We start from the raw sequence: 21,307 nt of genomic DNA, 5'->3' as shown, positions 1-21,307 counted from the left end.
GAAAACCCAGATCCTTATTAAGTCCTGTTTGTTGTGTGTCAAAATATTCTATCATTCTTATTTCAAAGGTCTTACTTCCTGTATGGTTTTAAAACTACCTTTCAGTATTCTTACTGTGAAATCACTGGTGCAGGACTTAATTGCCCCTAGAGAGCCCTGAAGCGCAACATCTCTTAACCTGGCTGGAGAATCCACAGAAGGACTTAGCATTTGAACCTAAAACTAGGCGTGCCTGTAAGCACATAGGCATACCCAGTGAGGGGGGAGGGCTTCACTTACATCAAAACTGCAGATCAGCTGATTCACAGCTTCTGCCCGTCTAAGGAAAAAAAAAAAAAGGAAATGCGTGATGAACGTGCCTCAACGCAGTGGGCGTAACTCGATGGAAGCCAATTAGCTGGCTTACCTCTGCAACGTCTTGACGTCACCTGGCTGCCATCAGACCACTCCCCCGCCTCTTCCCTCCTCGCCAAAACAATAACAACAACACACAGTGCAGTGCTTGTGACAGGAGCCCGGGGTTGCTGTGTACGTGTCGGACGAGAGCAAACAGAGGGGAGCAGAATGGCGCAGAGAGAAGGGCTTAATCTGCAGGAGGAGAATTTGCAGGGTAAGAAACCATATTTCGCTAGGCTGCAGTTGACCTTCCAGATCCTTAAAAGTTTTCCACAAGCCTCTGGGCTTGTAGGGAACCAAGCAGTTTCTTTAGTAGATTCTTCTCACGTTTTCATGTTTTAACTGAAGGAAATGTATGCATAACAGCTGAAGACATAAGAATTCTAACACTAACTTCTGTTATCCAATACTGTATCTAGAAAGTAATTGTTGCTGCTGCTGTTTTGTTAATTTTCTGGAGAGGCATTAGCCTCGCTAGCTATGATATTCTTGCAGTGAAAACAGTTATTTTTTTCCTGTCGTAGGTATAGGAGCAATGTTACATCATTGGTTTAAGAATCAGCTGCAAAATATTTATATTCGTAGTACTGTGCACCTTGAGGAGATCTGAAAAATTAAAATTGCAACGAATTACCACAAAATATATTACAGTTTAGTATTAGCTGTTATAAAATTATAGAAATGTTAATACCGAGCTAAGAAAAGGCATTGACAGTGTTTTCCAGTTCATAATACTTTGACATCTTACTTAATTCTGATGGATGAATTCAGTTACTCTTGTTTTTTAGCATTCAAATCTTAGGGGTTCTCTTACTAAAGGTTAGCACATGCTATCTCCACAGGACCTATTTCATTCCTATGGGCCCTGCTGCAGATAACATGCTCAAATCTTTAGTAAAAGACTCCCTTAGTTTGGGGACTGGTTCATCCATCTCTATGGTCATTCAGAGGTACTGTAATGTTTATTAAAATTCCCTGATTGGGTCCAAAATTGGAGGAAGGTGGAAGATAGGCCTAGCATTTATCCTGTTAAAAATGACTTTATTGAAATCAGAGTGAGTACTAGAAAATCCAAGGTGTTTTATTACCTATGGGGGTCTTTTACTAAGGTGCACTAGCGTTTCTAGCTCAGGCTAAAAATCAGCTGGCGTTAAACGCTGAGACACCTATTATATTGCTATGGGCTCTCAGCTTTTAGTGCTGGCTGATATGTAGCATGAGCTAAAAATGCTAATGTACCTTAGTAAAAGATCCCCTATATAAGCATTACCAGTCAAAGAAAACAGTTAAGCAGATATTTTTATATCATTTCACATCTCCTGCACTCGGAAGCCTAAGTCTGACACCCAGAATAATTATTTCAGGATGCAGAATGGCTTCTGAATACTCAGAACACATCAGGAGTTCTGTTTGTTAGCTTTGAGGTTGATTTACCAAATTGTAAATGGAAAAGCAGTTTAAAATATCCCCAAAATACAGAAAAAACAACAAACTCTGCAGTGGTTCATGTGCTTTTACATGCAGTGTGCCAAGAAAATTTGTGAATTTCAGCCCTCATGATAGTAAGCTTTCACCCACAGTTTGCTACATGTAAAAGTGTATTTACATTCATTATTAATGAGCTGTTGTAATGCAAAATTGCACAAAGCAACTCCTTAGTAATGCATTTTTTGAAAACTAGTATGCAAAAAATAGCTGCCCATGGCAGTTTTCACTTAAAAGATAACAGCACTTGGATGAGGGGTTTTTTCCCCCAGACTTTTTCTACACAAATTTCTTGCAAAAGTGAACTTGCCATGCCACAGGTTGTGTTATGACACAGAGGGTATGGAATCAGCTTGGACTCTACTTTGTTTTCCACAGAGTTGTATTTAGCTGTCTGAGGAAGGGAAATTTTGTTTTCCATAAATTGATTTTGTGTTTGGGCAGTAGGTTTTTTGTAGTTTTTATTGTTTATGTTTCTGTATTGTGGATTCTTAATGATTTTTTTTATTATGTATGTGCAATTTGTACTGTTACTTAGATATAGGTGGGTTATAAATATGTAAAAAACCAATTCTCCATCTCTCCCTCCCCCAAAGTGTCCAGTATCTCTCTCCTTCCCTACTGCAACCCAACCATATAATAAGATAATATAATTTGAATCCACTTACATGATAGCTTTTGGATAACAGACACCATATCTGACGAATGGAGTTCCCCAATATATTACATGTAAAGTTACATACATTTAGGGAAAAAAATTAAGACAGCTGTGTGATCTATAAACTAATACACTATCCTTGTATAATGTGTTTAGTGTTTTTGTTTTTCTTGTGGGGGTGGGGTGTTATTTAAATTTGATTCTTCTTGATTGTAATTTATGTCTAATATGCCCTGTCTTTGTTTTATTTGTTCTCATGTTCTATTATTATTTTCATGTGTTTTATTTTATAAACATCTCTGCTATTTATCTTGGTATATCCAATTATTAAACTAAACTAATTGAGCAGGGAAGGGAGCCTACCCTCCTCCTATTAGACATCTCACATCCCTGCAGAAATAGAAACACATACTCTCAGAAACAAATACCCCACATATACCATCCCCATCATACTCTCACCTGCACCCCCCATGCATCCTACCAACCCTCAGGCAACCACACATCTCTACTATTTTAGAAGTATCCCACATGTGAATGACAGCATTTAAACATCTGGAGGGACCAGTTCAGAACAGGGGCTATTCGCATGTGGGGAGGCTAACTACATACAAATTTTAAGGGAGCATGAGTAGAGTAGGGAGAGGATGTGTCCTGGGCTGGTCTGTAGTACAGACATGGATTCCCCATTTCACATAGGAATTCCATGGGCCCTGTTTACTAAGGCGCACTAGTGTTTTTAGCGCACACTAACCATGTCAATGCCCATAGGAATATTATGGGCATCTACAAGATTTCAAATATATACTGCTTCTTCCTTCCTGTTTGTGTCAAACTAAAAAAAAAAAACACTCAGAGGGTCTTTTACTAAGGCATGCTCATGTTTTTGGCGCACGCTAAAATTGTGGGCTCGCTAAACGTTAGAGACGCCAATGCATTCCTATGGGCGTCTCTAACATTTAGCGCAACCACAATTTTAGCATGCGCTAAAAACGCGTGATCCATAATAAAAGACACCCTCAGTTCTTTGTAACAGCTTTATAGCAAAGAAACACCATCTGCTGGCCAAAGAGGAGAAATACACTTCAGAACATAATGCAGGAAAATATCCAATACTTTTTACAGGCATAAAACACACTGTTTCTTCACAGACATAAAGGGCTCCTTTTACTAAGCGACAGTAAGCCCAAAGTGGGCCTACTGCTCGCTATACAGGAAGTACCACTGGGCTACTGCAGCAGCCTGGCGGTACTTCCCACTCCTAGCATGCCATCATTTCCAGCGCTACAAAAATGTATTTATTTTTGTAGTGCTGGAGTGTACACAGCGAGTGTACATGGTGGTAATAGGGCAGTGCCACTCTCTGCCCGGTTACCGCCGGGTTAATGCGGGAGCCCTTACCGCCACCTCAGTGGGTGACAGTAAAGGCTCTTCCCCCCGAAATGGCTGCATTGCAAGTGCTTTACTTCCTGCGGGAAGGCGAGATTTCCCTTTTACCAGCTTACAGTAAAAGGGGCCTCGGAGCGCATGTAAAACATGCGCCGATGCCAGCACTGGCCCCCCTTTGCCACAGCTTGGTAAAAGGGGCCCAAAATGAACAAGCCTTAAATATCATAGTTCAGAAATGCTGCCATCAATGTAGAGAGACAGAGCAATAGAAAAAGGAAGATAGCAATGAAAGTGTGGCGAAAAAACAGCAAATATATCTTCAGTGCACTCCTTCTCCTTCCTGCCTAGAGAGTTCCCCAGGGACAGAAATCTAACCCATCCCTGCAGGAATCTATCCTATTCCTACCTGTCCCCGCTGGAATGTAACCCGTTCCCACTCGTCCCTGCAAGAATTTAACCCATCCCGCCCATCCCCACCAGAAATTAATGGTACATAAAAAAATTATGGTTGGCTGTCTCAGAGTTCAAGCTGCAGTAGTGCAGGCAAAGAAGAAACAGAAGATGGAATATGGAACACTGGCATTCACATGGAAGACTTGTCTCTGATTTGCTGGCACTGTTTGCTGACAGGTCACCACATGCACCCGCCAGTAGGTCAGGTGACCTCTGATGCTCGTGCCTGTGTTAGAGCTGAGGCCTGCACATCAGCCCGGGGTTAATGGAAGACTTTCTGCATCCTCACTGTTAAAGCAAGGAGGCGGTACTCAAAGAACTTGGTATTTGATAGGTGAGAGGCTGGCGCAGGTGCAGCTTACACATCAATGGGAACCCCGCAGGAACTGCTTCCGTCCCCGCGGTAGTCCTGCAGCCCCGGAGGGGAGGCCTGCGGGAGTCCAGTGAAGTCCATTCCCATGTAGGTCTCTAGTCCAGCCTTTTATTAGTAACTAGTAAAAGAGGCCCGTTTCTGAGCAAATGAAACGGGCGCTAGCAAGGTTTTCGTTGGCAACACCCCTCCCCCGCCAACCCCTTCGTTGTTGTGGCATTGCTCCGCCCTCAACGTCATGACGTTTGACGCGAGGGCGGGGCCCGTAGCGATTTCCCACCCCACCGCCTCCCTGCCTCCCTCCCTGCCAACTGCTTCGTTGTTCTGCCACTCCCCCGCCATCGAGGGCGGGGCCCGTAGCGATTTCCCACCCCACCGCCTCCCTGCCTCCCTCCCTGCCAACCGCTTCGTTGTTCTGCCACTCCCCCGCCATCGAGGGCGGAGCCCGGAGCGATTTTGGTGACTTCACCACCACGAACCTTCGAACCTTTTTGAAGGAAGTCAGAGCTTGGCTTCACTGACGTCACTGTCTTCAGAACGTTGAGGGTGAGTTTTATGTATATAGATATGGTAAATGATGCAGACAAAGACCAAAATGGGTCTTCTGGTCTGCACAGCATGGTTAAGTTCACCCTAAACCAAAGACCTCCAAGCATTCAGTCCTGTAGACAATGCAGGGCTGCCTGAGCAGAACCCTATCCCAGCCAGCACTTGCCTGTCTTCAACATTATTACACCATAGACTTTTGTCAGGCCATGTGACTAATGCACATATTGGAGTCCTTTTTCCATGTTCAGAATGGTTCAGGTGATTCATTATATTTAACACTACAAAATGGCCTTGTACAACGTGGCTGTTTTTTACTTGTATTAGGAGGAAAAAGCCTCTGAATTCCTGGTTCAAAACATGTTATAATCTGTTTTGTCGGGATGGAATCTTCATCGGCTAAAAAACCTCCATCGATGCCATATGAAGATATAGCTTATACTTCACAAACTGACCATGTCAGATATGTAACACTTATCTGAATATAGTAATGTTGCAGTGTGGTTACTCTCCGTTCCACTCCGACGGGGTCCCGTTTCGCCCTCTTGCAGCAGCTTGCGGTAGTACCACGAGCTGCCACGAGAGATCACAGCAGCCATTTTAGATCAGCACCACAAGGGGCAGGAGTGAGGGGGCAGCGCTCATGCCTCCATCAACCTCACTGGACTACCAAGGTTATAGGCCCAGGGAAAGGCCTGCCTGTTCGGCTGGGGGTGAGTCTTGATGCTAGCTGGAAGGGGGGAGGGAAAGAGGGGACATTGGGGGGGGGGGGGAGAAGGAGGCTCAGGGTTTTTTTTTAAGGAAAAAAAAGTTATGCAGGTGCCGGCCCGATATTCAGAGATGGCACCTGCATAACTAAGTGGCCTTGTTTAGGACAGCTCTAAATGAAGCCATTTAGCTATGTGGGTGCTGGCACTGAATATTGGTGGCACCTGCATAACCTGGGACTCCTCCCCAGTGCTGCTTATGACCTGCCTAATTTTTGTTTGGGCGGCCTAAGGGGATATTCAGTGGAACTCTTCGGGCAAATGCTACTGAATATTCCCAGTTTTGAATATCGACCCGATTATGTCCATAGCAGTATGGACATAATTGGATATGTATGCAGATCTCTATAAGTATTAAACTACACACTATGCTGATTAATTTCTGTAGTGCTAGTGCTAATCATTATTATTCATATTTATTGGGAGTTATTAACCACCTTTATGAAGAGATTTGCTCAAGGCAGTGTACAAGTAGACAAGTTCAGTTGAAATATATAGACAGGAATAATTGAAGGCAAATTATATGCACAGTTGAATAAGGAATGAGGAACTAGTCTAAGTTAGTAGGTTTAAGCTAGCCTAGGGACAGAGTGAGTGAATAGTCAGTATTAAAGGCTTGAGATGAGAGCCTAGCTTTTACCTACTTCCTGAAATAGAAGTAGTCTTGATTCTTGAATGTTATCAGGGTTTCCAGAGGAATGACTCATCACAGGTTCTGTAAAGAAAAACATTTTGAATGTTAAGAAGCGGGTCACTGAATAGCTGAAGTGGATTTCTGTTGTTAACTTACCATAACTGCACAGTCACTTGTGGAACGAGGACAGTGTGGTAAATTTAAAACGAATTGGAGAAAATTTTTCTTCACCCAACGTGTAATTAGACTCTGGAATTCGTTGCCGGAGAACGTGGTACGGGCGGTTAGCTTGACGGAGTTTAAAAAGGGGTTAGATAGATTCCTAAAGGACAAGTCCATAGACCGCTATTAAATGGACTTGGAAAAATTCCGCATTTTTAGGTATAACTTGTCTGGAATGTTTTTACGTTTGGGGAGCGTGCCAGGTGCCCTTGACCTGGATTGGCCACTGTCGGTGACAGGATGCTGGGCTAGATGGACCTTTGGTCTTTCCCAGTATGGCACTACTTATGTACTTATGTACTTATGTAACATGAGTACATTAATACAAATTCATTTACATTTCAGTAGCATGGGCTGTTAATGCAAGCTAATCCATGTGTTAATGGCTGACATGAAAATATTTTAGTACATTAGATGCTGAGTTTCCTAGCCCTTATCATAGATAGATTTATTTATTGAGATTTATTACCCACTTTTAGGAAGAGATTTGCCGAAGGCAGTGTAGAGCTGGTAAAGTTTAACATAAAAACTTACAATTTTGTTAACAGCATAACAATAGTAAGAATTGCCAAATATTAATATAATAAATGAGGTAAACTTGAGAGCAGCAAATTAAAACCTAATTATAGGAGCACCATGAAACAGTATCAAAATGTACACATTTAACAGCACTGAAATTCAAATACCAGAGATATAATGTGATGTCAGCATAATACTAATGAAACATTTAATAAGTATGCATTAGAATATTTAAATAACATTGACATGATGTTAATGCTTTTGTACAACACAGCTTACTATGTTGCCGAGGGGCCAAGTGCAGATATATAGATGGGGACAAGATGGGTGATACATAAATGTATTGGGGTAAATATTCAGCTTGCAGTGACCAGTGTTTTGTTTTGTTTTTACTGCTGTCGGCTTTATTCCTGGATATTCAATGCCAGGCCATATCTGGGTACATTGAAGTTCAGGTATGTGCAGGTGGCCAGCATTTAACTGGTTTTGTACCGATATTCAGCCTTAAGATAGGACTGCTTTTTATGCAGTCCTGTTTGGCTAGTTTAACTTAACCAGTTAAGACTGAATATTGACACTTAACTGGTTAAGTGCTGACTCTGCCACTGGACTGCCAACTAAATAGCCAGTTTCGGTATAGGCTCTTTGAGCCTGATTCAGTAAATGGCGCTCAAAGGCGCCGGAAAGAACCACGCTGAAATTGCATTCTATAAAGGACCAAGTGCCGATTCACATGACCAACTTTGGGCATGCGGACTTACACCAAATGAATCCTGGTGTAAATCCTGACACACAAGTTGACCTCGCATACCTGGAATTCACTAACATCGCGGCTAAATTTATGGAAACACTCCTGATCTGCCCCGCCCCTTTTATGGCAATGCACGAGACGTGCAACTTTATAGAATAGCATGCAGGCAGAAGTGTGTGCAACTCCAACTTATATCCCGCATTATCCAAAAGCATGTTCGATTCAGTTCGGCTTACATAAAAGTAGATACCAATATCAACTGTGAGAACAGAACTATTGTAACAACCGTGAGGAAACTTAAAGTGTACAATTAACAAATATGTAGAACTTCTCTTACATTATGTGACTTACTAGTAACTGTCACAAATTCAAGGTAGGTTAGTCCTTAGACCACATCTGGAGCTGCAGCAGGCAAGTCCCCTGGGCTGGCAGAGGGCAGGGGATTTGGGCTCACCTACCTTGAATTTGTGATAGATTGCGAAGGCAAAGCATGAAAGTCCCAAGATTCCTTATAAAGATCCTCACTGATGATGTCACAACTTGGAATGAGGCATGGAACACACTGAGAAACACAGCAGGGCACCAGAGCGAGGCTAAGATAACCTCTGGAATGAGGCTTGGGAAACAGGGAAACAGGCAACAGTGGTATCACTGCAGGGAGAGAGAGTCTGGAGAAGCCACAGAGCCCGACCACTGGAAGAAGAAGGTGAGTCTGGACCCGGAGCACAGCTGCAGCCATGACAGTAACAATTCTAAGACTAAACGAGTTAAAAACAGATTACTAGCAACAGCTGGTAGCCAGTGTCGTAGGAACTGCCAACCCGCTAGTAACCGATAAAGTTGATTTCTTAACTAATTGACTCGTTGATTAATTGACTTGTTGCCTAATTAGGCTGTGCGTGCTTCTCAGGTTTACACCTAAAATTGGGCAAAATTTGGCGACCTTTATAGAATCTGGGGGTTAGCGCTGATATTGAGTGGCACTATCTGGTTAAGTGTTGCTCAATATCAGCGGATAGCCCCTGCACAGGTAATATAACCGGGCAAGAGCCTCTCCTGCCTGGTTAAATCGCTTTGAATATTGACTCCTAAATGTTTAACATCTCAAAAATTTCAGATTCTCAAGCCTTTCCTATTAACTCCACAGCCAGTGGGATTTTCTTGATACTTCCATTCATTGGAGACCTAGCATATGCAAGTTTTTATCATGCATATTGATCGTGGATATCCTGAAAACCTGACTGTGGAATCAGTGGGAATATGACCTGAATGCAGGCTATGAGGGTCTGTTTTTCAGATATTTTTAATTAGCAACAATATCTCTTATTTATTTGGGGTCCAGGTTTCCAAGTTTATTAGGATTTACTAATCCGCCAGTCAGGGGTACCATCTAGGCAGCTTACAATTGCATCAATAATATAATAGAAAAAGATGTATAGTGCGTGTACATAGACAAATATTTGAATGTGAGGGAAAGAGGGAGGAACTCCATATACTTTAGAAAAAAAAGGTGGAGTGAACAAATAAGAGGGATGCTCTTAGTGATTCAGAAAGGTAGTATAATGGATGAAAAATGAAGAAACTAACTAAATGCATTTTTGAAATAAAAATGTCTTAAGGTCAGTCTTGAAAGTTGATAAGGATGTTTGAAGTCACAAAGAAATTGGTAGAAGATTCCAAAGATATGGTCCTTGTACAGAAAAGATTGAGGCACGAGTATGCTAATGAAGAACTTTGTAGGTTGGTACAATGAGCAAATTCTGATCTTGTGAGCGTAGGATACGGAAGGGAGCGTATTGTAGCAGGAGGCGATATAGATAAGGAGGTTCCATTGAAGCTGAGGTTTTAAAAACCTTAGCTTCACGCTGTAATTGTTGGCAGAGAACAATCCTTTGTGTCTGCCCAGTTGCCCTCTGTTTTGTGCCACCTGAGACTCAAGTCGCATTCGCAACATTTGTAACAATTTATGGGGTCTTTTTACTATGGTGCGCTGCAAAATGGCCTGCGGTAGTGTAAGCGCATGTTTTGGGCGTGCGTAGATCCATTTTTCAGCACACCTACAAAAAATGCCTTTTTTTATCTGCCGAAAATGGACATGCGGCAAAATCAAAATTTGCGCGCCATTTTTGCGTCTGAGACCTTACCACCAGCCATTGACCTAGCGGCAAAGTCTCATGCAGTAACTGGGCGGTAATGACCTACGTGCATCAAATGCCACTTGGCACATGTCTGAAAATAATTTTTCGGATGCGCATATCAGATGCACTCCCAAAATGAAATTACCACAAGAGCCACGCGGTAGCTCCATTTTGGCATGCGTAGACGCTTACATGGCTTAGTAAAAAGGGCCCCTATGTGTTATTAGGGGTTGCCTCAAACAGAGGGAGTAGAGAAAATCAGGACGTTTTGCAGAGCTATGTGAGGATATTTCTACAACCTGGGCCTCTGTTATACTACGGTCCCTGGGTCAAGCCAGTCCTACTGTGCTATGATTATTTTATTTGTTAAAAACAAATAATTCTTTAATCTTCAATGAAATGACGTGAACTGTAACAAACTCTTGGGCCTCTTTGGGAGTGTACTTTCATTAAATCATATTTTCTGGCGTAGTAACACAAAAATGTCCAATTTTGTTACTCTGTTTAAAGCAGATTTTCAGTGGCATTTTCCCCTCAGCTTGTTGATATGTCATATTTATGGGGAAACAGAGCACACAATGTTCAGATTAGTTCTTTGCTAAGCTGTGAGAGAACATGTGTTTCTGGTAGCAGCACGATTATCTGATCCTATTCATAACTCTAAAGTACTACTACTACTACTACTATTTAGCATTTCTATAGCGCTACAAGGCATACGCAGCGCTGCACAAACATAGAAGAAAGACAGTCCCTGCTCAAAGAGCTTACAATCTAATAGACAAAAAATAAATAAAGTAAGCAAATCAAATCAATTAATGTGAACGGGAAGGAAGAGAGGAGGGTAGGTGGGGGCGAGTGGTTACAAGTGGTTAAGGGTCAAAAGCAATGTTAAAGAGGTGGGCTTTCAGTCTAGATTTAAAGGTGGCCAAGGATGGGGCAAGACGTAGGGGCTCAGGAAGTTTATTCCAGGCGTAGGGTGCAGCGAGACAATAGGCGCGAAGTCTGGAGTTGGCAGTAGTGGAGAAGGGAACAGATAAGAAGGATTTATCCATGGAGCGGAGTGCACGGGAAGGGGTGTAGGGATGGACGAGTGTGGAGAGATGCTGGGGAGCAGCAGAGTGAGTACATTTATAGGTTAGTAGAAGAAGTTTGAACAGGATGCGAAAACGGACAGGGAGCCAGTGAAGGCTCTTGAGGAGAGGGGTAGTATGAGTAAAGCGACCCTGGCGGAAGATGAGACGGGCAGCAGAGTTTTGAACCGACTGGAGAGGGGAGAGGTGACTAAGTGGGAGGCCAGCAAGAAGCAGATTGCAGTAGTCTAGACGAGAGGTGACAAGGGTGTGGATGAGGGTTTTGGTAGAGTGCTCGGAAAGAAAGGGGCGGATTTTACGGATGTTGTAAAGAAAGAAACGACAGGTCTTGGCAATCTGCTGGATATGAGCAGAGAAGGAGAGAGAAGAGTCAAAGATGACCCCAAGGTTTCGAGCTGAGGAGACAGGGAGAATGAGAGAGCCATCAATAGAAATAGAAAACATTCGTAGCCATATGCTTATACAGAACAAGGCAGAAATATAATTAAACCTTTCAGCTGTACTCCTGCATGCTTTCCACTGTGGGCCGACGGCAGGTTCATTTGGGTAGCAGGCTTCTATTTTTAACACAGCCTGCTCCATAGTGAGCACATAACAACATGCTGATATTTATCTGCCCTGCTCACTGTTTTCTTCCAACAGTGTGAACTAGACAGGGCGAAGTTCAGATCAGATAATGTCTTCTTGGACTACATATCCAGTTCTTTTCTGACACTATCTCTCTATTCTGGGAGGAGGAGGCTGTACTGTGCTCATACTACATACTCCATTGCATTACTAAACATTGAGCTATACCAATTCAATGTCCAAGGAGAAGTCAGTCTCTTTATTTTCCAACTGTTTATCGCAAACAAGGAACTTTACTATAAGTAGTTCAAATCAAAAAGTGCAGGTTTAGTACAAAAATGGAGATTCTTTCTGCAGAATGGATCACTGAGGGGGTCTTTTACTAAGCTGCGGTAGCGTTTTTAGCTCACAGTAGAAATCAGCTGGCGGTAAATGCCGAGTCGCCCTTTATATTCCTATGGGCGATTCGGCGTTTGCCACCAATCGATTTCTACCATGAGCTAAAAATGCTACCATGGCTTAGTAAAAGACCCGCTGAATGCAGTTGACTGATTGTGAGTGGATGCTAAATGACTGAAGGAATGGATTTTAAACTAATTGTAGGAGTTTGAATTAACTGGGGAGTGGAGTGGGAGAGGGAGAAAAATTCTGTGGCGTGCCTTGTTTGCTGTGCCCAAGATAGATATTTTTGTACTACTGGAGGGTTGCAAAAGAAAACCCAAAGGGACTAGGGGCTCTGGAATTGGCTAATAGGGTCAGAGGTTATACCTTGGGCTGAGGAATGTGCAGCCCCATTTAGAAAGGACGTAGAAGTTGGACTTGAGATGTCAAGGCCAGGATGCCTCAAGTTTGACTAGTATTCTAGAACAGAATCTGCTGATATACAGGCGGTCCTCAAATACAGGAGAAATGAACATTTATATGCCTAAGTGCATGTAGCGTAAGCATCCATTTTAGAAAAAAAAAAAAAGCAAAAATGTCAACAGGTTGAAAACCAGAACATAAACATGTTTATGCCAGCACATACATCTTTGTCTTTGCTATTTTAGAAATATACGCATGTATGTTCCAGATGCTGTCACAAAGAAACTGGTTTCCCTTGCCAGTTTGGTTAATGAGAGGACAAAAACTACTGAGAGAATGCTGCTCAGTCAGAGCAGTTTGCCAACACCTAAATCCTAATGTTGATCTGTTAAGAGATTGATGTTTAGTCCCCTTCTAAAATAGGGAATAAATATGTATTTTCTAGGCACGCCCTAGTCCTGCCCAAACCATGCTCCCATGCCATTTACACACACTTGGGTTTTTGACATGCATATTCTGGCTTTGTAAGATGGGAACTTAGATATTTATGCATGTCTCAAATGCAAATAACCCTTCTAAAAAGACAGCCTTGACCTATACTTACAGCCATCTAGCAAGAAGCTGCTTGCTGTATCTTACAGGCTATCAGTACAATAGAAAACAAAATATAAATATGCTCTGGGGGTAGAATAACTGACTTTAGCTAATGAAGCAGATAGATTGCAACTCTAGTTTTCGGTTGGGCCCAGAGCATGCAACTCAATGGACATAACAACAGACAATTCCTCCTCAACCCTCCAGACCGGTCAAGACGCTTGGGTTATGCTCGCCTACCAGCAGAGGGAGACTGAGAACACTAACTTCAAACTATGTACATATAACCTGTGCCTAGCCTTCTGTCGTCAGTATTTTCTCAGTCTCAGCAGAGGGTAGACAGGCAACCTGTGCAGCTTGTCCGGTCTGGTAGGATTCAGAGATTTTGTTAGAAGTTTCTTGGATCTGTTTTTAGATTTCATCCCTGTGCCTGGAAGACTTAGTGTGCTGGGGGTTGGTGGGTCCGGTGGGGCCTGCCATTTTCCCCTTTGGGGTGTCACACCCGGGTGGCCGGGTCCCTCCCCCTAACTGGCTCTCCCGTTTGGGCAGCTTGTGCCTCGGCTGCAGTTCTGTGCTGCAGCCTTGAGTGCCGTATAGTTTAGCAGCAGCAGGGCTCAATTTCTGCAATAAAGTTTGTAAAAAAAAAAAGATTCTTTCAGAGCAAAGGCCCAGACGGTGTTGAGAGCTAAGTGAGCTGCACTCCGGGGTTCCGGAGTTGTTCAGCTGTTTTGGGGCACTGCTATTGAAGGCTCCGGGTGATTGAGGTTTCGGGCTGTCAGCTGTTAGTTTGGCGCGCGATGCAAATCTTGTGCGCGCCGGGGGGGTTGACGTGGTTGGCGGTTCCTGCCGTTATTGTGGCGAACCGAAGGCGTCTTCCTCCGCTCCGCCGGTGCTAGCGGCGGAGGTACCCGCGTCTGGCCCCCCAGAGCCGGCAGCGTCTCAGTGTAGCAGTGCGGCGGCGGTCCCGATTTTGGCGGGAACCGCCGCCATTTTGGAATCGGCATCGCAAGGCCCGGAGTTGGTCGGAGGACCTATGGGCAGTCAATTGTCAGGTTTTTATGGGGGGACGTTCCTGGTCGGATGGGTTTCCCGCCGGATTTCATCTGGAGTTTATTCCAGGCCTGGCAGGCAGGGCCGACGCGAGCGGAGCCCCCTAGTCTGGGAACGGGGGGGGGGGGGGGGGGGCTAGTGTGAAGAGACCACGTGTAGAGTGGTCGGAGGACTTGGACAGTTTTTCCCCTCCAGAGTCAGAGGGCGATTTTAGTCCCCTGGAGGAGGATGAGGGGCCGTTGGCTGGTTGTGAGAAGGAGATTGCGGTGCCTGGGGAGGACCCTTCGGTAGTTCGCATTTTTCACCGGGATGAGTTGACGGAACTGATTGAACAGGTGTCGTCGACTCTCAAGTTTGAGGCGTCAGCTCCAGTGACAGCCGGGACGCAGGATCCATTGGTTAAGGGGATCCGGCAGGTTTCACGTACTTTTCCTATGAACGCGGATCTGAGGGAAATGATTACCCAGGAGTGGCGTTCGCCAGATGATCAGTGTAAGGTGGCTCGAGCCATGGCTAAGTTGTACCCGCTCCCGCAGGAGGATAGAGAATCCCTCTGGCCTCCGACCGTGGATGCCGTGGTGACGGCTGTGACTAAGGCTACGGCTATTCCTGTGGATGGGGGGGCCGCGTTGCGGGACCCACAGGACAGGAAATTGGAGACGTTTCTCAAGCGGAGTTTTGATTTGTCTGCCTTGGCGTTGCAGGCGTCAGTTTGTGGAGGTCTGGTGGCCCGGGCGTGTTTTCGCTGGGCGGAGCGGCTGCTGGATAGCCCACCGGCGGATAGGGCTTCTTTAGTTCAAGATTTGGCAAAGTTGGAGATGGGGTCGTCTTTCATGGCTGATGCGCTGTATGATTTGTTACGGGCTTCGGCTAAGAACATGACCCTGGCTGTGGCTGCTCGTCGGGCCCTGTGGTTGCGGGGCTGGATGGCTGATGCTGCTTCTAAGGCAAAGCTGTGTTCGCTGCCGTTTAAAGGTTCTTTGCTTTTTGGAGAAGAGTTGGATAAGTTGGTGAGGGGTCTTGGTGATGCTAAGGTTCCTCGTCTTCCAGAGCTTCGCCCTAAGGCCGCTGGGGGTCCGCGGTGCGTGGTCGGTTTCAGGAAGCTCGTCGTTATCGGCCCGGCAGGTCCTCGGGGGGGACTAGGGGTCGGTTTTTCCAAAGAACTCAGTCCTTTCGAGGTGGTCGCCGTGGAGGGCGCGGGTCCGCTTCGGGAGCGAACGGAGTGTCCCGTCCTTTGCAATGATGGTTTGGGGACCCAACCTCTGGTTCGCGTGGGGGCGCGTTTGCGCTTGTTTTACCAGAGGTGGGTCCAGATCACCTCAGATCAGTGGGTGCTGCAGATTGTGCGAGACAGCTACGCGTTAGAGTTCGACGGTCCTCTGCCAGATTTCTTTCTCGTGTCCCCTTGTCATTCCAGGCGCAAGGCGAGAGCAGTGCGGGAGACTCTGGCGCGTCTGGTCGATTTAGGAGCAGTGGTTCCGGTTCCTTCAAAAGAGCGAGGAAAGGGTTGTTATTCCATTTATTTTGTGATCCCCAAAAAGGAGGACGCCTTTCGGCCCATTTTGGACCTCAAGAGGGTCAATGCAGCTCTGAAGGTTCCTTCCTTTCGAATGGAGACGTTACGCTCGGTCATTGTAGCGGTTCAGGAAGGAGAGTTTCTAACGTCTTTAGACCTGACGGAGGCGTATTTGCACATTCCCATCTTAGAGGCACAACAGCGGTTTCTTCGTTTTGTGGTGTTGGGGAGGCATTTTCAGTTTTGTGCTCTTCCGTTCGGCCTGGCAATGGCGCCCCGCACTTTTTCCAAGGTCATGGTAGTGGTGGCGGCTGCGCTGCGTTTGCAGGGCATTTTGGTCCATCCGTATCTCGACGACTGGTTGATCCGAGCCAAATCAAAGTCAGAGAGCGAGGACGTCACCGGCCGGGTGGTGTCTTTTCTGCGGTCGCTCGGATGGGTTGTCAATCTGGCCAAGAGTCACCTCGTTCCGTCGCAGTCTCTAGAATATTTGGGAGTACGTTTCGACACGAAGAAAGGCCGAGTGTTTTTGACAGCTCCCCGCATTTCCAAGCTGCAGTCTCAGATTCGGCACCTCCGAGCTCAGAGGGCGCCAGTGGCGCGGGAGTATCTTCAGGTGCTGGGTCTGATGGCGGCATCAATAGAGGTGGTGCCCTGGGCCAGGGCCCACATGAGACCGTTGCAGGTAGCGTTGTTGTCTCGTTGGTCTCCTCAGTTTCAGAGTTTGGAGGAGAGGCTCTCACTGCCGGAGGTGGCTCGGTGCAGTCTTCGCTGGTGGCTCCACTCTCCGAATCTAGTGAAGGGCATGCCGTTGGACACTCCAGATTGGGTGGTGCTGACCACGGATGCAAGTCTGTCAGGATGGGGGGCTCATTGTCTGGGTCAGGTGGCCCAAGGGCGTTGGACGTTGGAAGAGGCGAGTTGGTCCATCAATCGCCTGGAGACGCGAGCTATTCGGTTGGCTCTTCGGGCCTTTCAGAGTCTTCTGGACGGCAAGGCAGTCAGGATTCTGTCAGACAATGCCACGGCCGTCGCCTATGTAAATCGACAGGGGGGAACGAAGAGTCCCGGGTTGGCCGTAGAGGCGGCGGAGTTGCTGTCCTGGGCAGAAGTTCATCTGCAGAGTCTATCGGCGGGACACGTGGCAGGGGTGGACAACGTGAGTGCGGATTATCTGAGCAGACACACGTTGGATCCCGGAGAGTGGGCTCGCCATCCCTCCGTGTTCGAGCGGATAGTGTTGCAGTGGGGTCGGCCAGTGTTGGATCTTATGGCGTCGGCCGACAATGCGCAGGTCTCTCGGTTTTTCAGTCGTCGAAGGGACGCGCGAGCCGAGGGCATCGACGCGTTGGTGCTTCCGTGGCTAACTCAGCAGTTGCTCTACGTGTTTCCGCCGTGGCCGCTGGTGGGTCGCGTGGTGCAGCGGATCGGTCGGCACTCGGGGTTAGTGGTGCTGATAGCGCCCAATTGGCCCCGGCGTCCGTGGTACGGAGATCTGATGCGGTTGCTGGTGAAGGATCCGATTCCCTTGGGGCCTCGGGTGCGACTGGTTCAGGGGCCGATAGAGATGGCAGATCCCTCTCCGTTCTTGCTTACGGCTTGGCTCTTGAGAGGCACCGGTTGAGAAAGAAAGGTTTTTCGCCCAGGGTGGTTGATACGATGTTGAGGTCTCGCAAGAGGTCTACTTCTTTGGCGTATGTGCGGGTGTGGCGCATCTTCGAGAATTGGTGTCAAGAGCGGGATTATGTTCCTTTGCGTGCTTCGGTGGTGGAAGTTTTGGATTTTCTGCAGGATGGTTTGGAGAGGGGGCTGTCGCTCTCTTCCCTGAAAGTGCAGGTTTCGGCCTTGTCTTGTTTTAGAGGTAAGATTCAGGGAGTTTCCTTGGCGGCTTCTCCTGATGTGGGGCGGTTTCTGAAGGCAGTGAAGTTGATTCGGCCGCCTCGTCGTCCGTTGGTCCCGCCTTGGGATTTAAATTTGGTCCTGGAGGCGTTGGTGGCACCTCCGTTTGAACCCTTGGCATCCATTACATGTAAGGATCTTACTTTGAAGGCGGTTTTTCTGGTGGCCATTTCTTCGGCGCGTAGGATTTCAGAGCTTCAGGCTCTGTCTTGCAGGGAGCCTTTTTTGTCTTTTGCTAAGGAGAAAGTGACTTTACGGACGGTTCCTTCCTTTGTGCCTAAGGTGGTGTCTGCTTTTCATGTCAACCAGGTGATTTCATTGCCTGTGTTGGGGGATCGCGCTGGGGATCTTACGCAACGTCGACTGGCTAAGTTGGATGTACGGCGCGTTTTACGGTCTTATTTGCGCAGAACGCAGGATTTTCGAGCATCGGATAGGTTGTTTGTGTTGTTTGGAGGTCCCAAAAAAGGGGCAGCAGCTTCCAAGGCTACTCTGGCTAGGTGGTTGAAGGAGACCATTGCGTCGGCGTACTTGTTGAAACGCCGGGCCGTGCCCTCGGTGCTTAAGGCTCATTCTACTCGGGGGGTAGCTGCTTCTTGGGTGGAAAGTAGTTTTATTCCTCCGCAGGATATTTGTAAGGCAGCGGCGTGGTCTTCCATCCATTCCTTTGTGAAGCATTACAGACTTGATGTTCAGGCAAAGGAGGATGCTCGGTTTGGAGCGGCGGTGTTGTCTTCTGCTTTTCGAGGATCCCACCCTTAAGTTTCTACTGCTTTGGTACTTCCCAAGCGTCTTGACCGGTCTGGAGGGTTGAGGAGGAAGGTGAAATTAGGCCTTACCTGCTAATTTTCTTTCCTCTAGACCCTCCAGACCGGTCAAGAGCCCACCCTGTGGATTATCAGAAGTCTGTGGATTATCAGAAGTGATTTTGAGCCGTGTTCTGCTATGACTATCCTTTCAAGTTTAGGTGGTCGGAGAGAATTTCTTTGACTATATGACTCTACAGAGCGGGGCGTTTTGACGTTCCGTCTGTGGAGGCACACTGTTGGTGTTTGACTAGGGGTTTTCCAGGTACAGGGGTTGTTTTTATTGTTTCAGGTTTTTTTGGTTTCTGCTTTGCTAAGTGTATACTGACGACAGAAGGCTAGGCACAGGTTATATGTACATAGTTTGAAGTTAGTGTTCTCAGTCTCCCTCTGCTGGTAGGCGAGCATAACCCAAGCGTCTTGACCGGTCTGGAGGGTCTAGAGGAAAGAAAATTAGCAGGTAAGGTCTAATTTCACCTTGCTTGTTCTGCAGCCCAGAAGTTTTCTGCAAATTCACTCTGTTCAGCCATAGGGTTCTCAATAATAATAAAAATACAAGTCATGGTTTCTTTCATTTTAGTATTTTATGGAGCAGATGATGACAAACAAATGTGACACACTCCTCTTAGTTTTGGAAAATACATTTCTTAGTGTTTTCTTCTTGTCTGACTATGCATTGCAGGTTCGTGGGTGGAACTGTACTTCAGCGGCAATGGCAATGGGTCCAGCACACAGCAAGTGGGACAGGGACAAGAGCAGGTGCCAGCATCTGCTTCCATTTACAATGGAGATATGGAAAAAATCCTTCTAGATGCCCAGCATGAATCAGGGAGAAGCAGCTCACGAGAGAGCTCACGCTGTGACAGGTAGAGAAAATAGTTAGAACTCTGTATTAAATAATGCAGTACTGTGATATGATCCCTAACATGAAATAATTCAACATAATGGAAGCCCATTCCACAGTTTTGAACCAAAAGACATGTTGATTGGACTGGCTCGACAGCTGGGTAAGTTAAAATTGCTTTTGGTGGAGAATACTAAAGCACAGTGTTACCTGCCTCCAAAGAGAGAGAATCTTTTTAAACAAGGTTTAATTTATCCTGCTTTTTCCCTATTAGTAATATTCTATGCAGGCTCTCAGAGAAGTCAAAAGCCCAAAAAGAGATCATCTTAGGTCCATAACTCATGCCATGCATGACAGAATAGCTCAAAAGCCAGCATGTAGATAATCTTTTAATAAACATTTGGTTTGTTAATAGCATATGCCAGAAAGTGTGCTATTCTCTCCACAGTCGTGCTCTCACATCCTGCTGAGTTTGTCAGAGAGCAGCATACCCTTGCATCAGCTCCAAACCTGATAGCTTTGGGGTTTCTCCCACTGTAGATTTGGTATAGTGGAGAAGAAAAGGGAACAAATGTAATTAGCACTTCCGCTACATACGATAGTGCTTGTAATCATTCTGTAGATGCTGATACATTTTTCTTTCATACAGATGCTACTAACAAGATAAGGAAAAGGAAACAAAGATTCAGGGCTGGCTTAACCATTGGAACAGGCGAGGCACTGGCCCCGGAGTGCTGGAAATTAAGGGCGCCAAAATACCCAGCCTCTGACCTCGCTTAGTCTAAAAGTGAAGCCTTCCCCCACCCCCACCCCCTCCCAGTCCGGCCTCTCTTCTCTTTCTCTCTGCACCTTGAGACGGCACTGTTCCCTCTTCTGTCTTATTGTCCTGCAGTCCTGTAAAGTTTACATCAGTTGCTGGCGGCAGCATGACAGGTTGCCTTTGGCCAGCACCTGGATCTTCCCTCTGCTGTGTCCCACCCACAGGAAATTGCATCAGAAGAGGCAGGATGTGGCAGAGGGAAGAACGAGGGGCTGGCTGAAGGCAGCCTATCGTGCTGTTGCTGCTGTCATCAACCGACATAAACTTGACAGGACTGCGAAGGAGTAAAAGAAAAGAGGAAGCAGTGCCGACCCTCGGGAAGTGGGGGACAGAGGAGGAGGAAAAGGAGATCAGACTGGGGGTGAGGGTGGGGAGAGATGCCGGCCTGAATGGAGGGAGAGAGGCTGGACCCACAGGGGGGAGAGGCGCTGCCAAAGCATATTAGCTTAGGATGCCTCTATCACTTGAGCCGGCCTTGCAAAGATTCAAATGGTTGGTGGCATCTACTTGTAGGAAAGGCATATCAGTGCTACGTAGTGATTTCTGGTACAGCATAATTTGCTGTTCCTACCCTTATCCTTCCCTTCATCTCATCTGATCAGGATCTACTGCACATCCTTCTGCATCTTTGCAGATCTTCATTTTTGTATTCGACTCTACCACTCTCATTTCTCTGATTGAGAACAAATACATCCCCTCTACTTCTCGCCATCTCATTTATCCTGTTGTCTTTTCCTTTTATTTCTTTCCCATGTTGCTCTTCCTTTAGTTTTCTTTCTCTTTTACAGTCACAACACTGCTATACCATGATGGCTGATGAGTGTGGGAGAGTAAAGGCAGGAAATGCTGGAAATGCCTGTCTCTCATGCTGCTGCTCTTGCTCCTTCCATAGCCTGGTAGACCATCCTGCTTATAATCGAACGAGAAAAACGCCCAAGTTCCGACCTAAATCGGGAGATGGGCGTTTATCTCACAAAAACGAATAACGCGG

The 21,307-nt window shown here is 46.1% G+C and overlaps 1 protein-coding gene across 1 annotated transcript in view; it reads left to right on the top strand.

Annotated features, from left to right (window-relative positions):
- Nucleotides 1-460: 460 nt before the first annotated feature.
- The window catches only part of BNIP3 (BCL2 interacting protein 3), a 36,076-nt gene continuing 15,229 nt past the window's right edge, over nucleotides 461-21,307 (top strand). The window contains exons 1-2 of the mRNA XM_030202973.1: nucleotides 461-610; nucleotides 19,335-19,518. Of these exons, the coding sequence (XP_030058833.1) occupies nucleotides 565-610; nucleotides 19,335-19,518 (230 nt within the window). The 5' untranslated portion in view covers nucleotides 461-564. The remainder of the gene's footprint in view (nucleotides 611-19,334; nucleotides 19,519-21,307) is intronic.

The sequence above is a fragment of the Microcaecilia unicolor genome, chromosome 5, assembly GCF_901765095.1.
Source record: "Microcaecilia unicolor chromosome 5, aMicUni1.1, whole genome shotgun sequence".
Classification (NCBI taxonomy): Eukaryota; Metazoa; Chordata; class Amphibia; order Gymnophiona; family Siphonopidae; genus Microcaecilia; species Microcaecilia unicolor.
This window is presented reverse-complemented; position numbering and strand designations above follow the sequence as displayed.